At 51.2% G+C, this 25,376-nt stretch overlaps 2 protein-coding genes across 2 annotated transcripts; one reads left to right on the top strand and one right to left on the bottom strand.

Moving 5' to 3' along the window:
• Positions 1–112: 112 nt before the first annotated feature.
• Ctsa (cathepsin A) lies at positions 113–6,073 on the top strand. Its single transcript, XM_027423439.2, has 15 exons — positions 113–255; positions 433–611; positions 724–835; positions 1,255–1,305; positions 1,392–1,478; positions 1,714–1,869; positions 2,176–2,267; positions 2,767–2,851; positions 3,332–3,423; positions 3,501–3,576; positions 3,659–3,801; positions 4,391–4,466; positions 5,082–5,171; positions 5,314–5,418; positions 5,637–6,073. The coding sequence occupies exons 1-15, from the start codon at positions 202–204 to the stop codon at positions 5,718–5,720; spliced, it is 1,482 nt and encodes a 493-aa protein (XP_027279240.1). The 5' UTR covers positions 113–201; the 3' UTR covers positions 5,721–6,073.
• On the bottom strand, positions 6,009–23,654 carry Pltp (phospholipid transfer protein). The gene is made up of 16 exons (XM_027423440.2): positions 23,516–23,654; positions 22,815–22,925; positions 22,632–22,731; positions 21,066–21,194; positions 20,432–20,587; positions 19,189–19,252; positions 19,045–19,108; positions 17,694–17,785; positions 13,970–14,146; positions 13,823–13,882; positions 11,497–11,661; positions 11,336–11,403; positions 7,000–7,042; positions 6,802–6,865; positions 6,646–6,722; positions 6,009–6,303 (listed from the first exon to the last, which is right to left on the bottom strand). Exons 2-16 carry the CDS (start codon positions 22,912–22,914, stop codon positions 6,181–6,183), a joined length of 1,482 nt encoding a protein of 493 aa, XP_027279241.1. The 5' UTR covers positions 22,915–22,925; positions 23,516–23,654; the 3' UTR covers positions 6,009–6,180.
• Positions 23,655–25,376: the final 1,722 nt, after the last annotated feature.

Raw genomic sequence — 25,376 nt, 5'->3', positions numbered from 1 at the left:
GTAACATGTTCCCCAGGAGCCTGGGAAACCTTGCTGCCAACACCAAGATCATCTGATCTCTGGCACCCTGGTAATGATCCTCGGGACTGTGTACTTTGACCTGGTAACCGACCGCTCCCGAGCCTCAAGCCAGCAGACAAAAAATAGTGAACATGAACAAACTGTCACGTGATGGAGAAGTTCACGTGACTAGGACTACACATGACTTCCAGTCCACTGGCGCCTCTTGGAGAGCAAGGACGCAAGGAAGCAGAGGTAAGGAGACTCCCAGGCTGCGGCGATCGAGGCTCTGCGGTCGGTCGGCGGGGAGCTGGACCCGAGTGAGGCTTTCCCCGGGAGATGCTCGCCAGCTCCTCCCCTGGGACTGCTACACCGAAGCGCAGATGAGCAGGGGAGCTGGTAAACATCCTCCCCCGATGCTTCCTCTCTCAGATGTTCCGAGCCGCGCTGTCCCCACTCCTCTTGCTGCTGCTTGTGTCCTGGGCGTCCCGGGGCGAAGCAGCTCCTGACCAGGATGAAATCGATTGCCTTCCCGGCCTGGATAAGCAGCCCGATTTCCAGCAGTACTCCGGCTACCTCAGAGCCTCGGATAACAAGCACTTCCATTACTGGTGTGCGGCCCTGCCTCCCGAGGAGGGCATGATAACTGGGCGGGCGAAGTCGGAAGACCCCAGGCAGGACATGGTCTCTTACTTGCATCAATCCCTGTGCTGCCCTTCCTAGGTTTGTGGAGTCGCAGAAAGACCCAAAGAACAGCCCGGTAGTGCTTTGGCTCAACGGGGGTCCTGGCTGCAGCTCTCTAGACGGGTTCCTGACAGAGCACGGCCCCTTCCTGGTGAGCTGACCCCTGCTCTCCCCCGCTGAGAGAGAGGGCAGGAGACAGGGGGGAGGGAGAAAGGAACCTATGGCTTCCCAAGAGTGTTTTCCTTCTTAACAATTCTATTTTGATCAGGATGGTAGTGGAGCATGCCCTTAACCCCATAACTCGGGGAGGCAGAGGCAGGCGGATCTCTGTGAATTCAAGGACAGCCTGGTCTACAAAGCGAGTTCCAGGACAGCCAGGGCTGCACAGAGAAACCCAGTCTCGAAAACAAAAAACCCCACGATTCTATTTTGTTTTGCTTTATCTGACCCTTGACCTAACTTTCTGTACCTCTCAGGGAGTGTGGCAATATGTAAGAGCCCAGCACTATGGCTCTTTCTCTCCACCCAGCTACCCATTGGGACTCACACAGCTGTGTCTTCCCTCCCCAGATCCAGCCAGATGGAATCACCCTGAAGTACAACCCTTATTCCTGGAACCTGGTACACCTGCAGCTGTGGGTCTTGTGGGGGTGTCTGGGTACTTGAAGGGGTGGGGAACCCTCTTCTCATTCCCCCCTCCCCTCTAGATTGCCAACATGCTGTATATCGAGTCCCCAGCGGGAGTGGGCTTTTCCTACTCGGATGACAAGACGTATGTGACCAATGACACTGAGGTGAGGCTGGCACCCATCGACCTGCACCATTCTCCCTGTGTCCCCAAAGCTGGTACGATGAGGGGAGAGAGCTCGGCCTCAGAATCCACTTTTGGCTCTGTCATGTGCTCTGTGGTAGGCTCATAACAGAGTCACTTCCTCTTACACAAAATAAAGTGGGTTTGGAATCATTATCTCTGAATACCTTTCTCGTTTAAGCATCCGAGTCTCTGACTCCTCCATCTCACCGTCCCAGGTGGCTCAGAACAATTATGAAGCCCTTAAGGATTTCTTCCGCCTCTTTCCGGAGTACAAGGACAACAAACTTTTCCTGACTGGAGAGAGTTATGCTGGCATCTACATCCCCACCCTGGCTGTCCTGGTCATGCAGGACCCCAGCATGAACCTTCAGGTACAAGGCAGCTGCAGGAGGCAAAGGAGGCAGGCACCTCGGGGCCATGATCTGGGATTAGTAAGGTCAGCCTAGGCGCTCCACAGCCTTCTAGTTGGCTACTCTGTCAGCTTGCGTGCCTCCTACTACAGGAAGCTCACCTGCCAGGCTGCCACATACGATCTTTAGGTTGAATGGCCTCCCCCACCCACCCACGCCCACAAACCACTCTGGATTTCAGCTTGTAGACTGCAGGTCTAGGTGTAGGTCAAGGGAGGGTCCCCTTCTCACCCTGCAGATGAACTGAGGCCCCTGGGTGTTTCACAGGGACTGGCTGTGGGCAACGGGCTCTCGTCCTATGAACAGAACGACAACTCTCTGGTCTATTTTGCGTACTACCATGGTCTTCTGGGGAACAGGTACGAGAGAGGGGCAGTTGGGCAACATCTAAGGTGGGGCAAGCCATAAGACCTCAGATCTGCCCACTGGCACATGACATTCCTGCTCTGGTTTATGAGGACATAGGGTTGCCAAAAGGGTTTGGGGCTTAAAGACCAAGAACGGAGACCAGTATTTAAAGAAAGCAAGGAGACTGGGCATGGTGATCAACACCCATAAGCCAGCGCTTGGAAACAGGTGCTGGCCTACACAGTGACTTTAGGACTTGAACCCAGACTACCCACACAAACCTGGTCTCAAAATCACTTTTTAATTTCCTTTTTAAAAAGGCCCGGAGGCGGGCTATCTATATATGGACTAGGGGGCAGGTTCTTGGGAATTGGATGTGATAGCCTACACACCATACCCTGTCTTACCTTTCCTTTTCCCGTGGGGTCAGGGTCTGATGAGTGGGAGGAAGGCCCACCCTGCACATAGCACCACTGCCCTCCTTCAACCTGAGCCCTTTCTGGTCTACAGGCTTTGGACTTTGCTCCAGACCCACTGCTGCTCTCAGAACAAGTGTAACTTCTATGACAACAAAGATCCAGAATGCGTAAACAATGTGAGCTTCTGCCCCCTTCTGTGTATCAGCCCTTCTACACTAGTTCCTGAGATAAGGCTCACACCTCTTCTTGGGAACCCCCTAGCTCTCCAGCTCCATTGCTTCTCTTTCTGGTAGAACTGGGGATTGAACTCAGGGCCTCATGCATGCAACACAAACACTCTACCAACTGGGCTGTAGCTCCAGCTCACCCCACAGCCTTTCTGTCCCCGACCTTTCGATACTGTGGTCTTTGAGAAATCCAGTGAGGAAATTGAAGCCAAGGACGCTTAAGCCACTTGCGTTAAGTCGCATGGCAGGGAACATCAGTGCCAGGGTTGGACCCAGGTCTGGAAGATTGCTACCAGTGAGCTTTGGGCTCTCTACCTGTGAAAAAGAGTGGGTGAAGGGTGGCGACGGGAGAGAAGGTAGGAGAGAAGTTCATCTTAGGGGAGTGGGTAAGGCCATGGATCCGGAAAACATGATGGTATGTTGTCACAGCTCCTGGAAGTGTCTCGAATTGTGAGCAACTCTGGCCTCAACATATACAACCTCTACGCCCCGTGTGCTGGTGGGGTGCCCGGCACTGATAGGTAGGTGCTGCTGGTTATGCCTTGGGCCAATCCCAACTGCCTCTAGAGGCCCAGCACCCATCTTTTTTCCCCCCCAGATATGAGGACACTCTTGTGATCCATGATTTCGGTAACATCTTCACTCGACTGCCACTCAAGCGGAAATATCATCAGGTATGCAAGGGCACAGGCTTTCCCCGGAGGGAGTAGGCAGGGCAGACAAGTAAAGGCCCTCACCCTGTGTCCATGCTCCCAGACACTGCTGCTGCGTTCCGGGGACAAGGCGCGCATGGATCCCCCCTGCACCAACACTACAGCCCCCTCCACCTACCTCAACAACCCATATGTCCGGAAGGCCCTCCACATCCCTGAGAAGCTGCCTCGCTGGGACATGTGCAAGTAAGCTTCTATGGCCGCTCACGGCTTAGGAGGTAGCATTGGCAGGGTTCACAGGGGTCCTGCAGCCAGGGCTCCTCAGAGTGGGTGGTGTGGACAGTCAGGGTGAAAAAAATTAGTTATGCAGGTCGTTTAATGGCTTTGGCCTCCATCTCGATCGACCTTCAGACAATTAACTTGGAAGTAGCCATGCTGGTTATTTGCAGACCCTTTGCTGACATTTAGTGAGCAGTCCCTGTCCCAACTGCCACCCAGAGCGGCTCAGCTCATTCTGTGACCCCTGCAAGTAAAAGGGTCCCCCTAGCTGGTGGGAGTGTAGCGAAGTCTTTAGTGCCCATGCGTTCCTCCTTCATTCCCTGCTGTGACTTTCACACCTGCCGGTCCCCACACTAAATGCCAGCTGTATCCCAGCCATTGTAACAACCGAAAGATGCACCCACACATCTCCCAAGTTTGGGTGGGCTGAGAATCTCTGAACGCCAGCCCCGTTCAGATCAGTAAGTATAAGAGAGGTGAGATACCCAAAGTGGGGAATTGGAAAGGTCTGACTGTTTACTGTTTCCCCCGTGTCCTGTGCACGCGCTCCTGGCAGCCTCGTGGTGAACCTACAGTACCGCCGTCTCTATCAAAGTATGAACTCCCAGTACCTGAAGCTGCTCAGCTCACAGGTATGTGGGTGCGGAAGGCTCCAGCCAGGACTGCCAAGGCTTTCCATCATCCTAGCTGTAGGCTCTAGAGCAACATGTCAAGCAGGGTGCCTCTTCAGAGCTTGCCCCACCACACCCTGGTTGTTGTTTTATGTTGTTACTCTGAGGTTCTGTCTTGCTACGTAGCCCAGGCTAGCTTTGAACACAGCAATCCAACCTCAAACTCTCCAGTACTGGGATTATAGGTGTGCCAACATGCCCAGCTCTGGGAAAGTGTCATGCATTCTCAGCTGTGGTTTCCCTGTCTATAAAAGGAGACTAATAAGCTGGGCATGGTGACTCATACCTATAAGCCCAGCCTTGGGGAGACTGAGGAGAAACCTCAAGTTCTAAGCCAGTCTGGGCCCCATGATGAGACTGTCTCATTTGGGGGATGGGAGTGTCTTCCTCCTTGTAGAGTAAAAGCTCCTGCTTGGTGCTTACTGTGTAGTATGCAATTGGAAAACATAAGAATTTCAGGTTTCTGTTGTTAGCTGGGCTTCTGAATTCCCAGGAAGGTAGGGCTTGAACCACGGAAGGGCTGAGGGCCTGCGCCTATCTATTCCACACTTGTGTTTTCCCTTTCTCCTACTCCAGAAATACCAGATCCTACTGTACAACGGCGATGTGGACATGGCCTGCAATTTCATGGGGGATGAGTGGTTTGTGGATTCCCTCAACCAGAAGGTAAGGTTGTGCTGGGTGGTGGGGGCGGGCGTGCCAGGAATGGCTCTAGTCTGCAGAGGGCACACCTGGAGAGGACTCTCCAGTCCTGAGATGTTGAGGGCAGCGTGGGCGAGGATGGCTGATGTCTTTCCCCACGGGACAGATGGAGGTGCAGCGTCGGCCCTGGCTAGTGGACTACGGGGAGAGCGGAGAGCAGGTAGCCGGCTTCGTGAAGGAGTTCTCACACATTACCTTCCTCACCATCAAGGTAGGTCAGGACTCTGAGCCTAGTGAGGGACAGCTGAGGCCAAAGGAACAGTGGTGGGTGGGACATCCCATCTTTTCCCTCTGGCTTTTGTTTGTTCTGGGGCACCACTAGAGCGTCAGGACAAGCTTTCAGGGCAAAGAGGGAAAGAATAAAGGTCTTGGGGTGAAGGGTCATCATAAGTATTGGGGATCCAAATCTAACAAAGCTTTGCTCCCCAGGGCGCTGGACACATGGTCCCCACTGACAAACCTCGAGCAGCCTTCACCATGTTCTCTCGTTTCCTGAACAAAGAGCCTTACTGAGGGGACCTATGGAAGTCTGCAGTACCTGATCCAGCCTCTCCCAGCCTCTCTCAGTGGAGAGAGATCCTACCTTATGCAGAAAGCCCCTGTGGGGCAGGCCCTGCTCTAACACTGTCTCTGACTTCTCAGTCCTGTGCATCCCAGCTTAGGCCTCAGGGCTTCAGAGAGACAGCCTAGGGGCAGTGAGCACTTTGTTCCCGAGACAGTGCAGTGGCTTGACCTCCCCCCAACCTGATTAATGAATGCCCCATCCCAGGACCCCAACAAAGCTATAGGGCAGCCCAAGAAGACGGGTGGATGGATTGTAATTGATGACTGACTGATTATGAAATTAAAGCCGGTATAGCTTAAAACCAAATTCTTCTGTGGCACTGGGGACACTACAGGATGTGGATGGGAGGGGGGAAGACTGCTGCTGAGAGGACTCCTGAATGCCAGCTCCCTGGGTGGGACGAAGGACTCAGGCAGCTGCTGCAGAGGCTGGAGGGACAGTGGAGTCCATAACGACGGCAGGACGGTTCTTGTCAATCACTTCTCGAAGCCCTTTGGCAAAGTGGAGGTCAGCCCCAACAGTGAGGAAGCCCTGGGCAGGGGACAGGGAATGTCACTCATTCCTTCAGTAGTTTGGAGACAGCCTTTCCAAACAAGCACAAAAAGACTTGGCAAATCTCAGAGTCCCCAGCTGCTTTGCAGTGTATCTCCTCTATACCTCGGCTTTGTTTCTGAATAAAATCCCTTACTACTTTTAAATATATATATATATATATATTTAGTATATATATATATGTATATATATATGTAACTGGATATATATATAGCATATATATATGATATACATGTATATCATATATATAGCAACTAGTGGGGAAGGAGCTTTGAGGGTGAACAGCACTGGGGTGCATCCTCCCGCCCACAGTCTACTCACTGCATGGTTGGTCACCACCTCACGAACAAAGTTGATGCCCTCGGGGAGGGGGATCTGTACCCCACGCCAGGTCCTCTCTGTGGGTGGAGGAGGCAAGCTGAGCCAGTGTCCCTCCAGGTGAGCCCCCCCCTCCTTCCTCACACCCTCAGCCCCTACCATTGAGCATGGGCATCACACCAATTTGCAGCAAAGTCTTCAGTGGGGTCTGCAGTGGGATCAGCTGAGGGAAAAGGACACAGCATCGTGTGCGTGGGTGGTGGGTTTGTGTGAGCTGCTATCCTGCCCCAAGGCCTGGAGCCACCGCCGTTCCCAACTCACTGCCAGAGACTCCACCCACCGCCATTCCCAACTCACTGCCAGAGACTCCAACGCAGATTGATTGGAGTAGATCTGAAACCTGTAGGAGAGAAATGGGCCCTGTGACCACGAAACCTGGGATCATCCTTTTCTTGGGCCCTACCTAAAAGATGTCCCCAAGTGTCAGCATTCCAGGTACCACCTAGTATCTTCCCAGGTAGCTGCCATTGTCCAGGTGTGCGTCCCTGAGCGGTTCTTGTCTTTGGAGCCTCTTTCTTTCGGCCTGCTACTTTCCGTTTGCCAAGAATGCCAGTGTGCGGGTGTTGGTGGCGCACGCCTTTAATCACAGCACTCGGGAGGCAGAGGCAGGAGGATCGCTGTGAGTTAGAGACCAGCCTGGTCTCCAGAGCGAGTGCCAGGATAGGCTCCAAAGCTACACAGAGAAACGCTGTCTCAAAAAAACCAAAAAAAAAAAAAAAAAAAAAAAAAAAGCCAGTGTGCCAGGCCTCTACCATTAGGTCAGCAAGTATGGTTTGTTTTATCTAACAACATTCAACAATGTTCACTTCCTGTCAGATAGGAAGCTTATTCAAAAAATTAAAACAGGGCTGGCAAAATGGCTCAAGTGTGGGTAAGGGTGCCTGCCACCAAGCCTGACTGAGATTTGCCCCTAGGGACCACACGGTAGAGGAGAGAAGGGACTTCCACAGGTTGTCCTTTGGCCCCCACATGCACTCCATGGCATGCGACTACACACACAAGAAAAGCTAGCCAGGTTGGTGGCCCACTCCTTCAACGCCAGCACTCAGAAGGCGGGGCAGGAAGATCTCTGTGAGTTTGAGGCCAGACTGGTCTCCAGTGAGTTCCAAGACAGCTAGGGTTACACAGAGAAACCCTTTCTCAAGAAGGGGAGAGAGAAAGAGAGAGAGAGGGAGGGAGGGAGGGAGGGAGGGAGGAAGGAAGGAAGGAAGGAAGGAAGGAAGGAAGGAAGGAAGGAAGGGAGGAAGAGAAAGAGAAGACATTGAAATGCTGGGCTGAAGATGTAGAGCCCTTTCCTAGCTTGTATAAAGTCCCGTTCCATTCCCAACACCTCACAAATATACATATATATGGTATATGCTGCTGCTGGTGGTGGTATGTGTGTGTGTGTGTTCGCGTGTGTGCGCGTGTGCGTGTGCTCGTGCGCCGGTGCATGGGGAAAGGTGCACATGTGTGTGGGGTGTTTATGGATATGTACATGTGGAGGCTGGAGTCAAACTCATCCACCGTGTTGTTTGGAGTCAGAATCTCTCACTGGCCTGAAGCTCCTGTGTCAGGCAAAGCTTTCTGGGTAGTGAGCCCCAGGCATCCTTCTGTGTCGTCCCCAGTGCTGGGATTACAAGCCGCTGCCTCTAAACTCAGGTTTTTAGGTGGATTTTAGAACTCAAACTCAGGTGTGGTGATATTTTGTTTGTGCTCTAGCAAAGCTTGCCTGAAGATCAGAGGGTTGAGCTAGCCACTAGTTAGCCATAGAGGCCTGGCAGTGGTGGCACACACTTTTAACCCCAGCACTTGGGAGGTGGAAGTTTAAGGCCACCCTGGACTACATGAGATTTAACCAGCTTAAAGGGTCCAGGAATATAGTGTAATCCCACTGGGACCCACTGTTAACCTTTAACAACCCCTTTCTGCCTTAAGAGCAGACACCCTGGCAGTCACTGTATACAGAGGTGAACTTTTTTTTTCCAGAGATAAACTTTTAACAATGGTCTCACACCTCCCAGCTTCCCAGCTAGGTGGGTAGGGCAGACAAAGGTTAGCTTCTAACTGTTGCCTCTATGGGATCCTCTGCATTGTATTTCCTTCATTTTTAACTGTCCTCCTACATGACTCTACTCTCTGCCTTGCATTATCTCAGGGACAGCGAAAAACGGCCTCGTCGGTCACAGGCCTTCACAAGCATCCTAAGTTAACAACCTAATATCCTATAACCAAAAGCTGTAAAACTTAAAATGTAACGTGACTTTAAGCCTGACCTCAAGGTTGTAAAAGCTCTTTGACCCACACACCTGGTGCTGGATTTTACTTTAAGTAGAGGCCCCAAACCAGCCCCCATTGCCACAGTTTCAGAAGTCCAAACTCTAGCTGTGGTCCCAGTCAACTCAAAGCCTTTTTGTGCCCCGAGGTGATTTTTTTTTTCTTCTTCTTTTTTTTTTTTTTAAGAATAAAGTTTATTTGCGCACCCCCGGACCCAATAGCTAATACCTCTGATCCCAGCACTAGGGAGGTAAAGACAGGAAGTGATATGGTTGATCAGAGAAAGAAATCTAAGGCAGGAGACAGGAGCTCAACCCTTTTTGGTCTGAGGATTTTGTAGAGGTTAAGAATTTGAGTGGCTGGCTCCTTTACTTCTCTGATCTTTCAGCTTTCATCCCCTAATAACTGACTTCGGGTTTTTATTATAAAGACCAATTAGATTGACGCTACACTCAGGCCCTTACCCTTGAATTCATTCAGCAGTGCTATCTCTCCAGGCCTTGGGATTTTTGTTGCTGATGTTTGAGACAGGATCTTGCTATGTAGGTTACCCTTGGCTGGCCTCAAACTCACTGCAATTTTCCTACCTCAGCCTCTCTGGTGCTAGAATGACCTGGCCAACCTGCAATACTGTAAAACAAAGAGTGACTCAGTCCTTATTCACAGCCCTAAGAATCTGGGACTGGTAGAAATTGTTTGTCACTGATGAGGAAACTGAAGCTGGGAGGTGATGTAAATTGCCTGAAGTCACATGGCTGTGTGGACTGGACCCTGCCTCAAGATTCCAAGGCCCTTGTATTGTATGGTTTCAGCCTCAGAGCAAGCACTGTTCTGTATCAGCACTGCCTACTGGGCAGCCACTAGTTAATGAACTGTGATGGGCAGTCTAAGTGCTGTTTAATTATAACTATAAAAGCAGAGACCCGCACATGGCCAGGGGTGATGACACTTGATTCCCAGCCCGAGAGAGTAGATGGTGTTTTCACCAGGATTTAGCATAGGAGGAAATGAGCCCTAGGAAGATAAAATGACTTGCTTCAAGGTCACGACTGCACTAAGGTTGATGCCCAAACCAGTGTTTCCTTCCTTGTTGCTATGTGACTGCGGGTGTGTCATTTAGCCTAGCTGAACTAATTTGCTGGTCTATAATAATACCTGCTTTGCCTGCTTCTAGGTGCTGGGAGAATTCAGAGGAGTTGCTTTAAGAAACCACTGTTAGCCAGGGGTGGTGACACATGCCTGTAATCCCAGCATTTAGGAAGCAAGTCTCTTTGACCATGAGGCCAGCCTGGTAAATACGTACACCAAGTGCTAGTCCACCCAATGCTACATACTGAGACCTTGTCTCAAAAGGAAAAAAAAAATTGGGGAGATGTAGTTGAGTTGGTGATTGGGGAGCTGTAGTTGAGTTGGTATAGTGTTGCTGTCTAGCATGCACTAGGCCCTGGGTTCAATTCCCGAGCTCTGCATAAACAGGACGTGGTGGTGTGGGCGTGTGATCCCAGCATTCTGGAGATGGAAGCAGGATCATCTTTGGCTGCATAGTAAGGTAGATTTTGGATGTGTGGGCGTGGGTATGTGTGTGCATAGCATGCCTGCGGAGGTCAGAAGACAACCTCCAGGGTACTGGCCCATAGGTGCCTCCCACCTTTTGTCTGAGACCGGGTTAGCTCTCATCTGCACTCCCAAGGGCCCACTGTGTCTGGCATCATCACTGGAACACAGGCACGTGCTATCATGTTCAGCTGCTCCCCGGGCTTCTAGGGATTCAAACTTGGGGCCTTGTGCTGACAAGGCAAGAACTTTACCAACTGAACCATCTCTGCATCATGGAGCTAAAATATTCTTTTTTTTAAAGATATTTATTTTTATTTTGTGTGCATTGGTATATGTTTGTGATGGTGCCCAATCGCCTTGAACTGGAGCTACAGACAATTGTGAGCTACCATGTGGGTGCTGGGAATTGAATCCAGGGTCCTCTGGAAGATCAGCCAGTGCTCTGAATCACTGAGTCATCTCTCCAGTCCCGAGTTAAAATCTTCTTTATGAATGAATGAAAGAATTCATTCATTCATTCATTCATTTTGAGACAGGGTCTCACCATGTAGCTCTGGCTAGCCTGGAACTCACTATGTAGACTAGAGAGACCTTAAACTCACAGAGGTCCACCTGCCTATGTTGAGTACTTAAAGGCCATAACCCCAGACTGGAGTTCAGTTTTGTATGTACTAGCAAAGTCAGGCCCCAGTTTGTTGAGGCTTACAGGAATAGCTCGGTTCTAGCCCCATGACTCTGTTGGGCAGGTGTCGCTGTCTTGGAGATATTAAGGCTCAGAAGCTAAGGGCCCACCTAGAATCCTTATCAAGTGCATATATACCTTCGAAGGTCCAGTTTTGTTCGCAGCGCCTTGCCCCGGAGTGTCATCTTAGCACTGAGACGTGCTTCCTGAAGGAAAGTCGGAGGAGACATTACGAACTGGAAAGGTTCCTGGTCCACTTCTCACCAACCCCCAGGTACCCTCATTCTGGGGGCCCATACCATGATCATCTTGGATAGCTCGACTTCAGGCAGCAAGGGTGGGGCCAAGGTGATGGTGACACTGGCAGTGACTGAGATGGTGGTGCCCGAGGGCTTGATGGTGCACCGTGGAGGGCTCATGGCCTGCAGCTTCAGCTTCAGTGGGGAGTTAATCACTGTAGGGCTCTGGAAACAGAGGAAGGAAGGCAGGTCACAATCCCAAACTTGAACCTGGTGAGCACTGGGGGTGCGGTTGGGGAACAAAGTCTCAGCCTTTTGGAGGCAAGGGATGGCAGGTACAGGCCAATGTGGCAATGCCCATGCCTTCTGACCCGCACTCAGCCCCCAGGAGCCGGTCAAGGCAGTGTCCTCCCTTCTTTCTCTTTTGAGATGGGCTCTTGCTATGTCGACAGGCTGGTTTTCAAACCCTGGACTCCAGAGTTCCTCTGGCTCAGCCTTCAAGTGCTGAAATTATAGCATGCACCCCACTCCTGACTCTCCCTCCATCCTCCTCGGTATTTGATCCAGACTCAAGCCCCACTTGGGACTCCCCAGGGATGACCTTTTTGCTTAAACCTCCCAGCTCCTGCCTCCTCATCTCTGAGCTGCTCTACAGGCCACGTAATACCTATTAAATGCACGCACTTACTCATTGCTAAAGGTGATGCTGACCAGGTGTGGCAGCAAAACCTGTAATCCCAGTCTTTGGGAGGAAGAGGCAGGAGGATCAGACATTCTCATATATATATATATATATATATATATATATATATATATATATATATGCGCCACCCTGGGCGACATGAGATCCAGTCTCAAAAACAAACATTCCCTTAAGCATAATTCTGACCACAGCATACATAGTAGCTCATTTAGGTCTCAAACAACCAAGTGAGCCAGGTACTATTGTCCTCATTTTGTGCATGTGCTCATGGTGTATATGGGTACATGTGAGCACATCTAAACCTATGTTCTTGCTACAGGTCAGCTTAGGTGTCTTTCTTTATCACTACCAAACTTAGTCTTTTGAGACAGGGCTGCTCACTAGACCTGGAGCTCACTGATTCAGCTCGATTGGCAGGCCAGCAGGTCCCCACAGATCCTCCTGCCTTGTCCCCAGAGCTGTGACAGGCTGCTGCTCCCAGATTTTAACATGGGTGCTGGTGATACAAGGTCGGGTCCTCATGTGATTAAGGCCAGCACTTTACTAACTGAACCATTCCCCCAGGGAACTGAAGCAGACAGACTGTAAGGTTGTGCAAAGTTGTGTGGTTATTCAGCTGCAGAGCTGATAGACACATGCAAGCAGCCTGGGAATAGAGTCATGCTTTTAACTACTCTGCCATTGCATTGACAACGATGATGACGGCAGTAACAATAGCAGCTGTTTTACTGAACTTACTCCATAGCAGGTGCTGTCCTAATCACATGGGTTACTTCACTAAAAACTCACGGCGAGCTGACAAGGTTGTGTGTGTAGAGGAGGCTAGCATGACCTGGAGTCTCAGGGACTCAAATTCTGTCGCTTACAAAATTGTAGGTTTGTATGTCACATGCACGCAGTGCCCACAGAGACCAGAAGGGGGCACTAGGGCCTCTTGAATTAGAGTTCCAGACAGTTGTTAGCTACTGTGTGGGTGCTGGAAACTAAACCCTGGGTTCTCTTCCAGAGCAGCAAGTGCTCTGAACCACTGAGCCATCTCTCTAGTCCCATGGAGTATATATTTCTAAAAAATGTTTGTAGACGGGGGATAGAACTCAGAGGTTCAGTCATATCCTGAGCTATATCCCTAAACCCATTTGCTTTGATTGACTGACTGACTGACTGACTGATTGATTGATTGATTGATTGATTTTTCGAGACAGGGTTTCTCTTAGTAACAGCCCTAGCTGTCCTGGAACTTGCTTTGTAGACCAGGCTGGCATTGAACTCAGAGATCCGCCTGTCTCTGCCTCCCATGTGCAGGGACTAAAGGCGTGCGCCACCACACCTGGCTCAAACTCCTGTTTTAAAATGGTTTACTTCCCACTCTCTCCCCCCATTAAGTAAAACTAAGTAAATGAGTGTGGTGACCACCCTGAAGACCCTACACTAGGAAGGCTTGGGTTCTCTCCCGACCTCACAGCTGCTCTGTGAAGGCGACAGGGCAGGAATTGCCAACCCTGCTTCACAGAGTGGGATACGGGTTCAGCAAGGTGAGGGGACTTGGCCACGGGCAAAAGGCCAGGCCTTCTGCTCCCTCTATAGCCACCACTGGAGATCTCCAACTATACCCTCCACCTACTACCTAACTGTCATATAGGTGGAGTGACCTCCAACCCCAGCCACACCCCTGCCAATACTCACCAGGAGAACAATGCTTCCAAAGTAGGTGGCCCTCAGAAGCATGTCCAGGTCACTTGGCACCTGAACAGGGGAATTAGAAATGAGACAGGGTCACCGGCCTCACCATCATGGGCCCTTCTTACCCAGCCTCGGACAAGCCTGATATACCTTGTCCCCCACAAGTGTCAGCTGCAGGGCTCCAGCTTGGAAGTAGCTCTCCATGGCAGAGTCGAAGAAGAACTCAGAGAAGGCCACGTACACCATCCGCTCCTCCTCCTCCAACTGTGGCTCTACCGCCCTGTTGAGGAAGCTCCAGTTCCCCTCAGTCAGGGGGAAGAATGTTCCCTGGGATTGGGAGTTCAGGCTCAGGTCAAGGCAGATTGGATTTGTGCCAGCCACAGTCAGGAACCATGGAGACCTGGACTCTGGCTGTTCTGGGCGGGGGTGTGCTCACAGATTCATCTCTCAAAAAGCACTGCAAAGAGGCCAGGAGGCATGTGGAAGGGAGCACAAGAAGCAAGGCCTGGGGCGTGCACCACTCCCCCAGAGGCCTGGGGTTCAATTCCCAGCACCCACATAGTCACTCAACAGTCTGCCAGTTCCACAGGCCCTGCATACACATTGCTGCAATTACATACAAGTAGGCAAAACATTCAAACACATAAATAAATTAGCTCAGAAATAAAGAAGCAAAGAAAAGAAAAGGAAGGCAGAGAGGACCAGGAAAAATAACAGGGCAGAGGAGGAATCTGAGTGGTCTTGGATACTGGGCAGCAATGGGCAGCCACATTTGCATATCCATCATGGCCACTCAGTTCCAGGGACTCAGTGCTCCCCTCTACTTAAGTGATTTTCAGATGTGGTCTTGCTATAGTAGCCCTGGCCGGGCTCAACTTCCTGGCAATCCCTTCAGACTGTCTAGCAGAAGGCTCCTTTGGTCTACACGGCATGCTGCCTCACTCTGTTCTTTGCTTGTATTAGGAAACGGGCACAGATGGGTGAAGCCATTTGCCTAATGTCATGCTGCCTGCTGGGGTGGGATGGGGATTTGAACTTAGGACAGCTGAGCTGCAGAGTCTTTGGAACATTCTGCTGCTGGCCATGGGAAGGAGCAAAGGTGCTCACATACCATCTGCTGACCCTGGGCAAGTCTTTACGCCCATCAAATGAACACAGCTGGCATTGTGCCTTATTTCCTGGAACCTATTCCTGCCCAACAGGAGCCCTGCCTCCACTCCCTCTCCTTATGATAAAATACTTATGAAAGTGGAAGTGGCCCCCTGTGGTCCAAACATTTCACTCTTCAAAGAACCTGAAAGCTGTCAGACATGGTGGGCTGCATTTAATCCCAGAACTCAGGAGGCAGAGGCAAGCAGATCTCTAGAAGTTTCGGGCCAGCTGGGGCTACACAGTCTATCTAAAAAAACAAACTTAAAACCTGCTGGCTCAGGATGGCTTTGGCGGCTGTCCAGTTTCTCTCTAGCCCCTCTACCTAAGCCCACTTTGGGCAAAAGAAAAGGCCTCCATCAAATTCAAAGACACCTCAGTAATTCCTGTATCCCCAAGATTTCCTGACCTGGAACTGAAGGGGGAATCTACAGGGGAGGGATTTTACATTGTTATTCCAGCCATCCCAGCTGTTCAAAAGGCTGGAAGGCATTGTCTGGATTCGTCACTCTCCAGAAAGCCTTGAAGGCCAGAGGGAAAAAAGTCCACTGAGCCAGTCATGGTTGGATGCTGGATGCTGTCTGAGCCTTTTAAGGATGATAATGGGTTTTGATTCACACTTTTTAGCATGCCCTTCTGCCTGTTCCCACTAGAAGGGGATTGTTTCCTTCACGCAAGGGCCCCTGGTTCATTTTTCCCAAATCCTCTCTTGTCTTTACTACCCCCATCACATCACTACCCAGCTGTTAAACAAATGGAGCTAGGAGGAAGGAACTAACTCTCAAGGTCCCTTAGATCCAGGACTACTGGAGGGGTACACCAACTCCCACACCTGGTAGTCCACTCAGTCAAAGAAGCTAGACTGGCAGCTACCCAAATTCCCTAAAGGCAGTTAGGGTTCCCCTTGGGGTGGGAGGATGAGAACAGGAGGTAGGAACCAGGCCAAGTGGGGCAGGGATCCAAAAGTGAAAGCGGCAGTTGTGAGTCCTGGCTGGGGGCAGGATGCCAGGAGAGTGTTCAGGTTTTCAGGTGTTCGGTCAATCCTGCCTCAAAGCAATACCTGAAGCTATACCTAAAGATGTGACTGAAAGCAAGGAGTCACCTGGACACTGTGGGTGGGCCAACCGGACTGACCAGCTCATCCCCCTCCCCACATCTCACCCCTATAAAAAGGCTCCAGACAAGCAGCTAAATGGTACCCTACTTCCAGGGAGCCCTCCTGTTATCCAGGAACACGTTACTCTTAAGTTCTCTGTAATTAAATACTTATTTCTAAAACTCAAAAAAAGTTTTAATAATACAGCTCTATTTTCACACACACAAATTCAACTACAATTAATAGCAGCAGTTGGGGGCTGGAGAGACAGCTCAGTGTTTAAGAGCACAGGAGGGTCAGTTCCCAGCAACCTCATGGCATCTCACAGCCGTCTGTAGGTTCAGGTCTAGGGTTTCTAACACCCTCTTCACATGCAGTGAACAGACAGACACACAAAACCTTTTTTTTTTTTAAGACATAGTTTCTCTGTGGCTTTGGAGGCTGTCCTGGAACTAGCTCTTGTAGACCAGGCATGTCTCAAACTCATGGAGATCCACCTGCCTCTGCCTCCCAAGTGCTGGGATTAAAGGTGTGTGCTGCCAACGCCTGGCTCCAAACAAAACCTCTTATATACAGAAAAAATGTTTTAAATCTTAGAGAAAAAAAAGCATTGTTGCTGAGTGTGGTGGTACTCGCCTTTAATCCCAGGCAGATCTCTGTGAGTTTGAGGCCAGTCTGGTCTACAAAGGGAGTCCCAGGACAGCCAGGGCTGTTACATAGAGAGACCCTGTCTCAAACAAACAAACAATAAACAAACAGCACTGTCAGGCTAGCATGACAGCTCCCCTGATAAGGGAGCTTGCTGGCAGTCCTGAGGACCCGAGTTTGATCCCCAGGACCCCAGGTGGAAGGAGAGAATCAACTCCAAGTTGTCCTCTGACCTCCTCATGTGTGCCATGGCATGTGTCTGCACACACACACTATTGTATCTCTCAATGGATGTTTGCAGGCTGTATGCCACACAAATGTGATACCATGTTAAATGGTGAAATTGAACATCCTTGGCTCATGGTACCCATGGAGGGCTTGGACTCAGTCCCCCTCGGAAAACAAGACTGTTGCACCTGATTGACAGGTTGGGTGAGGCAGGGGATAGGCAGGGCATAAGCAAGTCTCTCAAGTAAGGACCTTTTTGGGGCACAGCTGGACAGGAGGAGCTGTGGTGATACCTTGCTTGTACAAACCCTGTCTGAAGGTCAGAGAATGGAGCTTGCCACTAGCTAACCATAGAGGTCTGGAGGTCTGTACAGACAGACAGGAAGTGACATAGCTGAGCAGAAACAGAATGTAAACAGGGAGAAGAAACAGGAACTCGCTTTCTTGTCCGCTGAGATGCTAAGGAGTTAAGGTATGGCGGTGACTTGCTCCTTCTTCTCTCTGATCTCTCAGTATTTTCCTCTATATCTAACTTCAGGATTTTATTACTTAGACCAATTAAGAAATCCATTTACAAGGAGCTGCAGAGTCTCAGGATGCAGTTATAAAGGTGAGGCTCGAACCCAAACCTGTAGCAGCGGGGAGCCACAGCAGAGGAGAGTCAGCCCTGCCTGAAGAGCCCAGCTCATCCACAGAGAGAAGGGAAGCTGGCTGGTGGTCAGAGGTCACAAACAACCAATGCAGACAGCTCACCCGGAATTCCATATCCAGGTTGCCATTGGAGACCACAGGATCCTTCAAGAGGGAATAGTCGATGCCAACAAGCTCATCCACAGGACTACGCACTGCAGAAAGGGGCTCAAGTCACTCCAAGCTGGGTGACATTGGGTCTGGTGCTTAACCTCTCTGTCTTTCATTCATCATCAGTGACACTCTCCCCCATAGGGTTCTTATTCATTCATCAACAGTGACACTCTCCCCTCATAGGGTTCTTATTCATTCATCAACAGTGACACTCCTCCCCTCATAGGGTTCTTATCCATTCATAAACAGTAACACTCCTCCCCCATAGGGTTCTTATCCATTCATCAACAGTGATACTCCTCCCCCTTAGGGTTCTTACTCATTCATCAACAGTGACAATCTCCCCCATAGGGTTCTTATTCATTCATCAACAGTGACACTCTCCCCTCATAGGGTTCTTATTCATTCATAAACAGTGACACTCCTCCCCTCATAGGGTTCTTATTCATTCATAAACAGTGACACTCTCCCCTCATAGGGTTCTTATTCATTCATAAACAGTGACACTCTCCCCTCATAGGGTTCATATGAAGATCAGATTGGCTTTAAGTAGAAAGCACTTAGACCTGGTGTGGTGTACATGCTCAGTAATGAAGCTATTGTTAGTTCCCCCTACTACTGTGACTACTGGTAAGGTTTTATCAAATCACTAAGCAATACTGAAAAGGAGGGGCCAGTGAAATGTCTCATCAGGTAAAGGAGCTTGTCCCCAAAGCCTGGCAGCCTGAGTTCAATCCCCAGAACCAGTACAAAGGCAGGAGACAATCAACTCCACAGTGTTGTCCTCTGACCTCCACACATACACCATGACACGGGTACACACACACACACACACACACACACACACACACACACTAATAATGTGTTTTAAAATGTTTAAGATGGCAAAAGAGTCATTTCCTCTGCCTTCCTTTTCAATGCTCTTTACCCAATGGGCCTGAGGGAACAAAATCCCTGATCCACAGGAAACAGACATAGTGGTTTAGGAAGATTTACGTTCATTGAACACCCATGAAATGCAAGCTGATGGAGACAAACAGGCCCCATGATCAGCAAGCACATACTAAAGACCTCGACAACCCCTGAGACAGGTGTTGCCAGTCAAATGAGGAAACTGAAGCCCAGAGAGAAGTTTGCCTACCTAAGGTTAGACAGCAGGTCACTGACCTACTTAAACCCAGGACTGTTCCCTGGCTGGACTTAGAAGGGGCCTGTATGACAGCAGCAGGCGGCTTCCTTCCACCCCAGGTCCAGGTCCAGTCCTGGGTCAGGTCTCCTGGCCCCACCAGCACTGACTCACCAGGCACTGTGTCCAGGAGAGAGTTGAGCAGCACTGTCCCAGCGTGGTGGAGCACAGGGCAGATCTGGGAGACAGGGCCAGAGTCAGAGCTTCTCAGAGCCAGGCCACCCCTACTTTGCTACCCAGGCCTGCCACCGGCCACACCTGCTGGTTGAGGAGGAACCGCATCCCGGAAGTGATGAATGTGGACAAGAAGTTATATATCCCCCTGCACGGAGAGGAGAGTCTGGGTTAGCCCAGTCCTTGCCCCAACCACAAGCCAGGCCCAGAAAAAATGACAGTGCCCAAAAGAAACATTTACAACAAGGACTCCTTAGTTCCAGCCAGCTCCTCAAAAGAATTCTCCAGGATCCAAGCCCAGCTCCTCTCCCCTTGACTCTCAAGGCTCCCTCCCCTGCCACATGCCTCCCATCCTCATAGCCACTCAGAGGTCCCCGCATCTAACTCTCACACTCCAGACGCCCTCCCCAGTGCTCCTGCCCTGTGGCCTCCTGACAAGACTCAGATGCCTCCTCTACCAGGTGTCTTCTCCATTCGCCCTCCATGGAAATCCCACCACCCTGAACACTCTCTGGGTTCTACTTCCTGGGTCCTGCTGACACCTTTTTAAATCCTAGCTGGGCTCTAAACTGCATTCTAGATCTTCAAGGCCCAGGACACACTATGCTTGTTGAACAAACACAATCTGACGGTGTGCAAACACCAGATGACCGATCTATCATGTTTCCCCTCCAAAAACCAACACCAAGGACCTAGGACCCCCAATGTGTCACTTTTTGTTATTATTATTGTTGTTAAGAATGCAGTACAGGCCCAGTTGTGTACACAGTTTCAGGGTGTTCTGGGTTTTGTTTGACACAAGTTCTCACTGTGTGGCCCTAACTGGCCTAGAACTCAAGACATAGTCCAGGCTGGCCTCCAACTCACAGAGTCCCTTCCGCCTCTGCCTCCCAAGTGTCGGAATTAAAGGCGTGAGCTACCATGCCTGGCTCCTGTTAAATTTAGGTGCCGGGGATTGAACCCATGGCCTTGTGAATGCTATTCAGGCATCTACCACTGAGCCAGCTCCAGTCCCTGGCATCCTAATCCTAACAACTACTTTTAATCTCACACTTAGACATTTATTATATGCCAGGGACTGTTCTGAATATTCTGTGTCTGACAACACAGTGTCCACAATGATCTGGTAAAATAGATTCCACTCTCCTCATCTTCCAGAAGTTGAGGTACTGAGCTTCGGCGACTTGCCCAAGTTCACACAGCCAGGAAATGGGGGGACCAGAATTTGGACACATTCAGTGGGATTCCTAAGCTTAGCACTTGTCCTTTTCTGCACTAGGAAATTAGACTGTGGGCTCAAAAGATGTGCACTGGGGCTAGGACTTACTTGAAGGTTCCCCCGAAGGCCATATTCATCCTAGAGACAGAGGCGTCACAGGAGACATTGGACACTTTAATCCGACCAGTGGGATCTTGGGAGAGTTGCAGCCCTGTGCGGATGGACACACCCTCGGCCGAAGCGTTGATGTAGCCCCCATCATAGCTGCCGAAGGGGGGGGGGGTTCGTGTTCACCCCAGTGAGAGATTAACTGAGGTGTCACTACCCTTCTCTTTACCTCATACGACGCGATACCTCTTTTTTCATTTCTTTATAAAATGTGATCACTTGCATCCCCGTTGCCCTCGCATCCTCCACGCCTGAACCCCTCTCCCCAACATGGCCTGCCTTTACTTTCATAACTTTTTTTATGATCTAATAAATTTAATTAGCGTTGTTTGCATAAGCATGGGTGTGGAGTTACTCAATGGAGTATGCGCAACGTACCAGCATCACCAACACCTTTAGGAAAATGACCCCCGTCTCGGGCATTTGCTGACTCACAAACCCTCCCCATACCTCCTCTTTACCTTTACCAAACAGCCTACCAAACCCTCCTCTTGATTGGAGAAACTGAAACCTGAAAGGCTAGTGGCTACGGGGCCCAGCCTCCAGCCCCTCCCCTGAGCACGTGGGTCCTCACAAGAACCAGTAGAGAAGCTGCCTCCGGAAGTGCAGCCCCAAGGATGCATTGGAGATATGCAGCAACAGCTCCTGGTCCGGCTGGAAGTGGAGTTCCGAGGATATCAACTGCAGCTGTGTGACCTTCACACTGCAGAGGGCAGAGGGCAGGGGTCAGGGGTCAGGAGCCAGGAAGCAGGAGCCAGGAGGCAGGAGGCAGGAGGCAGGAGTCAGGAGGCAGGAGGCAGGAGGCAGGAGGCAGGAGCCAGGAGGCAGGAGGCAGGAGGCAGGAGGCAGGAACCAGGGTCGGTTCAGGGCCAAGGGGAGCAGACTTACCCAACCACAGGGACTTCATCCCTCCTCTTCTAGCTACAGGCTGGGGGAGTTGGGTGGGATGGAGTTTCCTTTTGCCCCCTAGGAGCCCAGCCTGGATTAGGTAACTCAGAGATGCTGCTCTCTGGACCCAGGTCTTAAAAATGGCCTTCCTCTTCTCTTACATATTTAATGTTTAAAAGACAGTGGAGCCAGGTGGTGGTGGCGAACACCGTTAATATATATATATATCACACACACAGAGGATTTTTTTTTAAATCCAGGCATAGGGGCACATGCCATTAATCACGGCACTCAGAAGCCCAGCTTAGTCTATAAAGTGAATTCCTAACCAGCCAGGGCTACAGAATAAGACCCTGTCTTAAGAATAAATAAATAGGGGCTGAAGAGATGCTTCAGCAATTAAGAGCACTGGCTACTCTTCCAGGGGACCGGGGTTCAATTCCCAGCACCCACATGGCAGCTCAGGATTATGTAACTCCAGTTCCAGGGGATCCAACACAGACATGGATGCAGACAAAACACCAATGCACATAAAATAAAATTATTAAATCTTAAAAAGTAAGTAAAAACAAAAAGATCTACATAGTCTTGTTGCTTGCACCTCATCCTGTGCCCAAACTGTGATTGCTAGATCTGTTTCTGCTGGTGTTTTTTTTTTTTTTTTTTTTTTTTTTTGAGACAGGGTTTCTCAAAGTCGTGGCTCTATAGACCAGGTTGGCCTGGAACTCGGGGATCCTCCGGCCTCTAGCTTCCCCAGTGCTGGGATTAAAGGCGTGCGCCTCCACCGCCTGGCCTTGTTTTGATTTTTAAAGCCCAATTTGGCCTATTTAACTTGCGATCCTTCCCCAGCCGCCCCTTCCCCCGTAATGCCCGGATCACAGACGAGTGCCAGCCTCTGCTTTCCACCTGGTCCTTTGACTTCGCAGCCATCACTTTTACTCACCGCACATCACGGCTCTCCCATCTCTCCCACCCCAAACTCCCTGCCTTTAGCGCCACCCTACGCCGAGACTCCACTCTCATCCTCTGGTAAATTCTTGCATCGCACCTCCCCAGTGTTCTATGGTGCAAGCTTCCATTCTACTGGTCCGTAGTCCCCTTTCTTGGGCCCGCCTACCTCCATCCATTACCTTGTAGCCCCACCCGTTCCTTAGAGTCCCACTCTAAGTGGACACGCCCCTACTTGCCTAGTCCTGGGGTCTCCCAGGTCATCCCACCCACCTGCGAGGCCCCTCCCCCAGGCCCTCCTTACTCGGAGATGTTGTAGTAGAAGCTGCCCTTTCTGCCGTACAGGTCCGGGATGGTGATGGTCTCCAGCTCTTGCTCCAGAAAGCGCAGCCCCTCCTGCTTCACTGAGGCAGCACGGAGACCCTCAGCTCCCGCGCCCGCAGCCAGAGCGCCCCACCCGCTCCACGCCGCCCGCCGCGCGCCTTACCCAGCTCCAGCGCCGCGGAGGTGACCCGGATCTTGCATCCCGGGAGCTCGGCAAGAGCACCTGCCAGGAGCGCTAAGAGGAGGGCCGGGAGCAGGGCCATGGCGACCAGGCCTGGGGGCAGGATGAGGTCGCAGGAGTCATCCGGGCGCCTCAAGTTGCACTCCTTGGACATGCAACTAAAACTGGGTGCTGGCCCGGACCGTTACTCTACATGGAACTGTTCGGGGCACTCGAAACCAATTATCTTGTCTCCTTTTGCTAGATGCAGAAACCGAGGGTCCGAAGCGCGGTGCGCCTTGCGCTCTGCCTCCGGAGGATTTGGGGCTCGGTTCCCTCGTGTGACCTCCGCGTGGCGAGTTTGGACCTCAGGAGGATGAACCACCCCCACCCCCCTTCCCTTTTCCTTCAGAGGAGGGCGTGTGCTGGCTTGTATGTTGGTATGGCAACCACCACACTGTGCACATTCCTGCTGAGTGGCTTGCGGTCTCCCAGGCCGCGCGCAGGGGTGGCCCGCCTGACCGCTATCCCCTGGGTTCCCCGGCTCCCCCGGCTCCCCCAGGTCCTAAATCTCTCCCACCAGGCATTCAGCCTGGTGCCCCATTCCCAACGCTCTCCTTCATCCGCCCTCCCGTCCATCTGGGTTCTGTGGGCCACGCGGCGCAGGAGGGTCTGGGGTACGATGGGAATGCGCCCCAACTCACTTAGTGTTGAGCCTGGGGGACGGCGCGGTCACGCGGGGTGGCAGGCAGTGCAGGGGATCCGGGCGGCGGGGTCTGGCGGGCAGCGCGGGTCCAGCAGCCTTTATAAACCTGGGCCTCCCGACCCCCCTCCTCTCTGCTGTTCTCCCCTCCCCCTTAGGGGCTGGGAGGGGACGGGGCGGGACGCCGACAGCCCTGAGGATGGAGAGGGCAGTACCGAGCCTGTGACAAGCCCGGCTGCTGTCTGGACAAGTGGGGGGACTTGCTTCTAAAAGAGCGAGAAAAGTGCAGAAGGCGACTTGCCAAGCCACGGCTGTCAAGTTCCAATCACCTAAGCTCTTCCTGCACGCTCTTCAGAAAAGCGCTTACTTTACCACAGACACTCAGTTCCCTCATCCAGCACAGAAACATTAGGGGGGGGGGGGAGAGGCGGGGAGACACTCCCGTTTCGTCATCCATGCCAGGCCCCAGTCTATTTTCCCTTTCCTTTCCCTCATAGCCATCTCCTTGCTGGCTTTGTTATGGAACCTCAATCTACCAGAGGATCCCAGGACCCTGGGATCTTCTCCTCTTGGGGAAGCAAGTCCTAACAAGTATTTTTAATCCCAGAAGGACACCGCAGAGGCAACTAGAATCACCCCAGAGGGAGGTTTGTCCTTTCTGGGGGGACTGTGAATTCCTTAGTGAACCCCTGAGGCTGGTTGGCTCGCACAGTGCCCCTACACCCCATGCTCCGCCCACAGAATTCCAAGAACCAAAGTGGACCATAGAGAGGAGATGCTGGCTACCTTTTTATAGCCTTGTGGACAGCGAAAGAGAAATGGGGAACTGCTAATGATGATTACTAAGCGTGTACACTCAGCACTCGGCCAGCTCAGCTGACCAAGTAGTCTCATTTTGTCCAGGACCTTCCTAGATTCAGAACTGTGCATGGGGATCCACTCATGCTCAGGCAAACCAGAATGGCTAATCACCCTAGATCTGGTTTCACCTTCTTATAGTCAGAGGCCGGCTCTCTAAGGAATTCTCTCTGGCAGGAAACTGGAGGTTGAGCCCAATTCTGTGACTGTTACTGGAGAATTCAGGGATTATTTGTAAACAGTGGGAGGTGGATTGGATAGCCCAAGAAGAGGCCTAGACTCTTCTGTCTGAGGGACCAGCATTTACAGCCTAGGATGTCTGTCCTTAGGAGCCTCATTTAATCACTAAGGTTATTTTCTCCTAAAATGGCAACAATTAACACAGAGGTTAGGGAGGAGGAGTGTTCTTTGGTTTTTGAGACAGGTTCTCATGTAGCCCAGGCTGGCCCTGAAATCTCTATGCAACTAAGGATGGCCTTGAACTTTGGATCCTCCTGTCCCCATCTCCAGAGTGCCAGGTACCCAGATGTGCACATCACTCCTGGTCTATGTGGGTGCTGGGATGGTACAGAGCCTTGTGCATGCTAGGCAAAAAGCTGCCAAGTGAACTACATCCCCAGCCTTAATAGAAGGTTATTGTAAATATAAAAGGATCTATTGCAAGTGCTGGGCATAGCCTACACCATACCATTAGCAAGGAATGAATGCCATTATGATCAAAGGCACACACCAGGAGTGAGCCCAGCAGGGAGCAGAGTATGGAGGCCATCCAGAGGATTACAGGTCTGCATGGCTTTGAGTTCAGGCAAGTAGTCTTCCTGGATTCTGACTCAAGATACCAACTTGGGGTCTGGAAAGATGGCTCAGAGATTAAGGCCCTACTGTGCGCTTAAAGAAGACCTGAGTTCAATTCCCAGCACCCACATCTGGTGGTTCACAGCATGAAACTTCAGCTCCAGGGGATATGATGCCTCTGGCTTTGGCAGGCACTGTAGTCACATACA

This window comes from Cricetulus griseus, chromosome 6 (genome assembly GCF_003668045.3).
Source record: "Cricetulus griseus strain 17A/GY chromosome 6, alternate assembly CriGri-PICRH-1.0, whole genome shotgun sequence".
NCBI classification, from domain to species: Eukaryota; Metazoa; Chordata; class Mammalia; order Rodentia; family Cricetidae; genus Cricetulus; species Cricetulus griseus.
This window is presented reverse-complemented; position numbering and strand designations above follow the sequence as displayed.

Bases quoted from the DNA above. Each gene is read 5' to 3' on its own strand.
- Ctsa (XM_027423439.2), top strand. From the start codon at position 202: ATGACTTCCAGTCCACTGGCGCCTCTTGGAGAGCAAGGACGCAAGGAA. The intron at 2,268-2,766 runs GTACGAGAGAGG...TCTGGTCTACAG, and splicing joins CATGGTCTTCTGGGGAACAG to GCTTTGGACTTTGCTCCAGA. The intron at 3,424-3,500 runs GTAGGTGCTGCT...TTTCCCCCCCAG, and splicing joins GGGGTGCCCGGCACTGATAG to ATATGAGGACACTCTTGTGA.
- Pltp (XM_027423440.2), bottom strand. From the start codon at position 22,914: ATGGCCCTGCTCCCGGCCCTCCTCTTAGCGCTCCTGGCAGGTGCTCTT. The intron at 19,253-20,431 runs GTAAGTCCTAGC...CTCTCCGTGCAG, and splicing joins GCCTTCGGGGGAACCTTCAA to GGGGATATATAACTTCTTGT. The intron at 7,043-11,335 runs GTATATATGCAC...TCTCTCCTACAG, and splicing joins ACAAAACTGGACCTTCGAAG to GTTTCAGATCTACTCCAATC.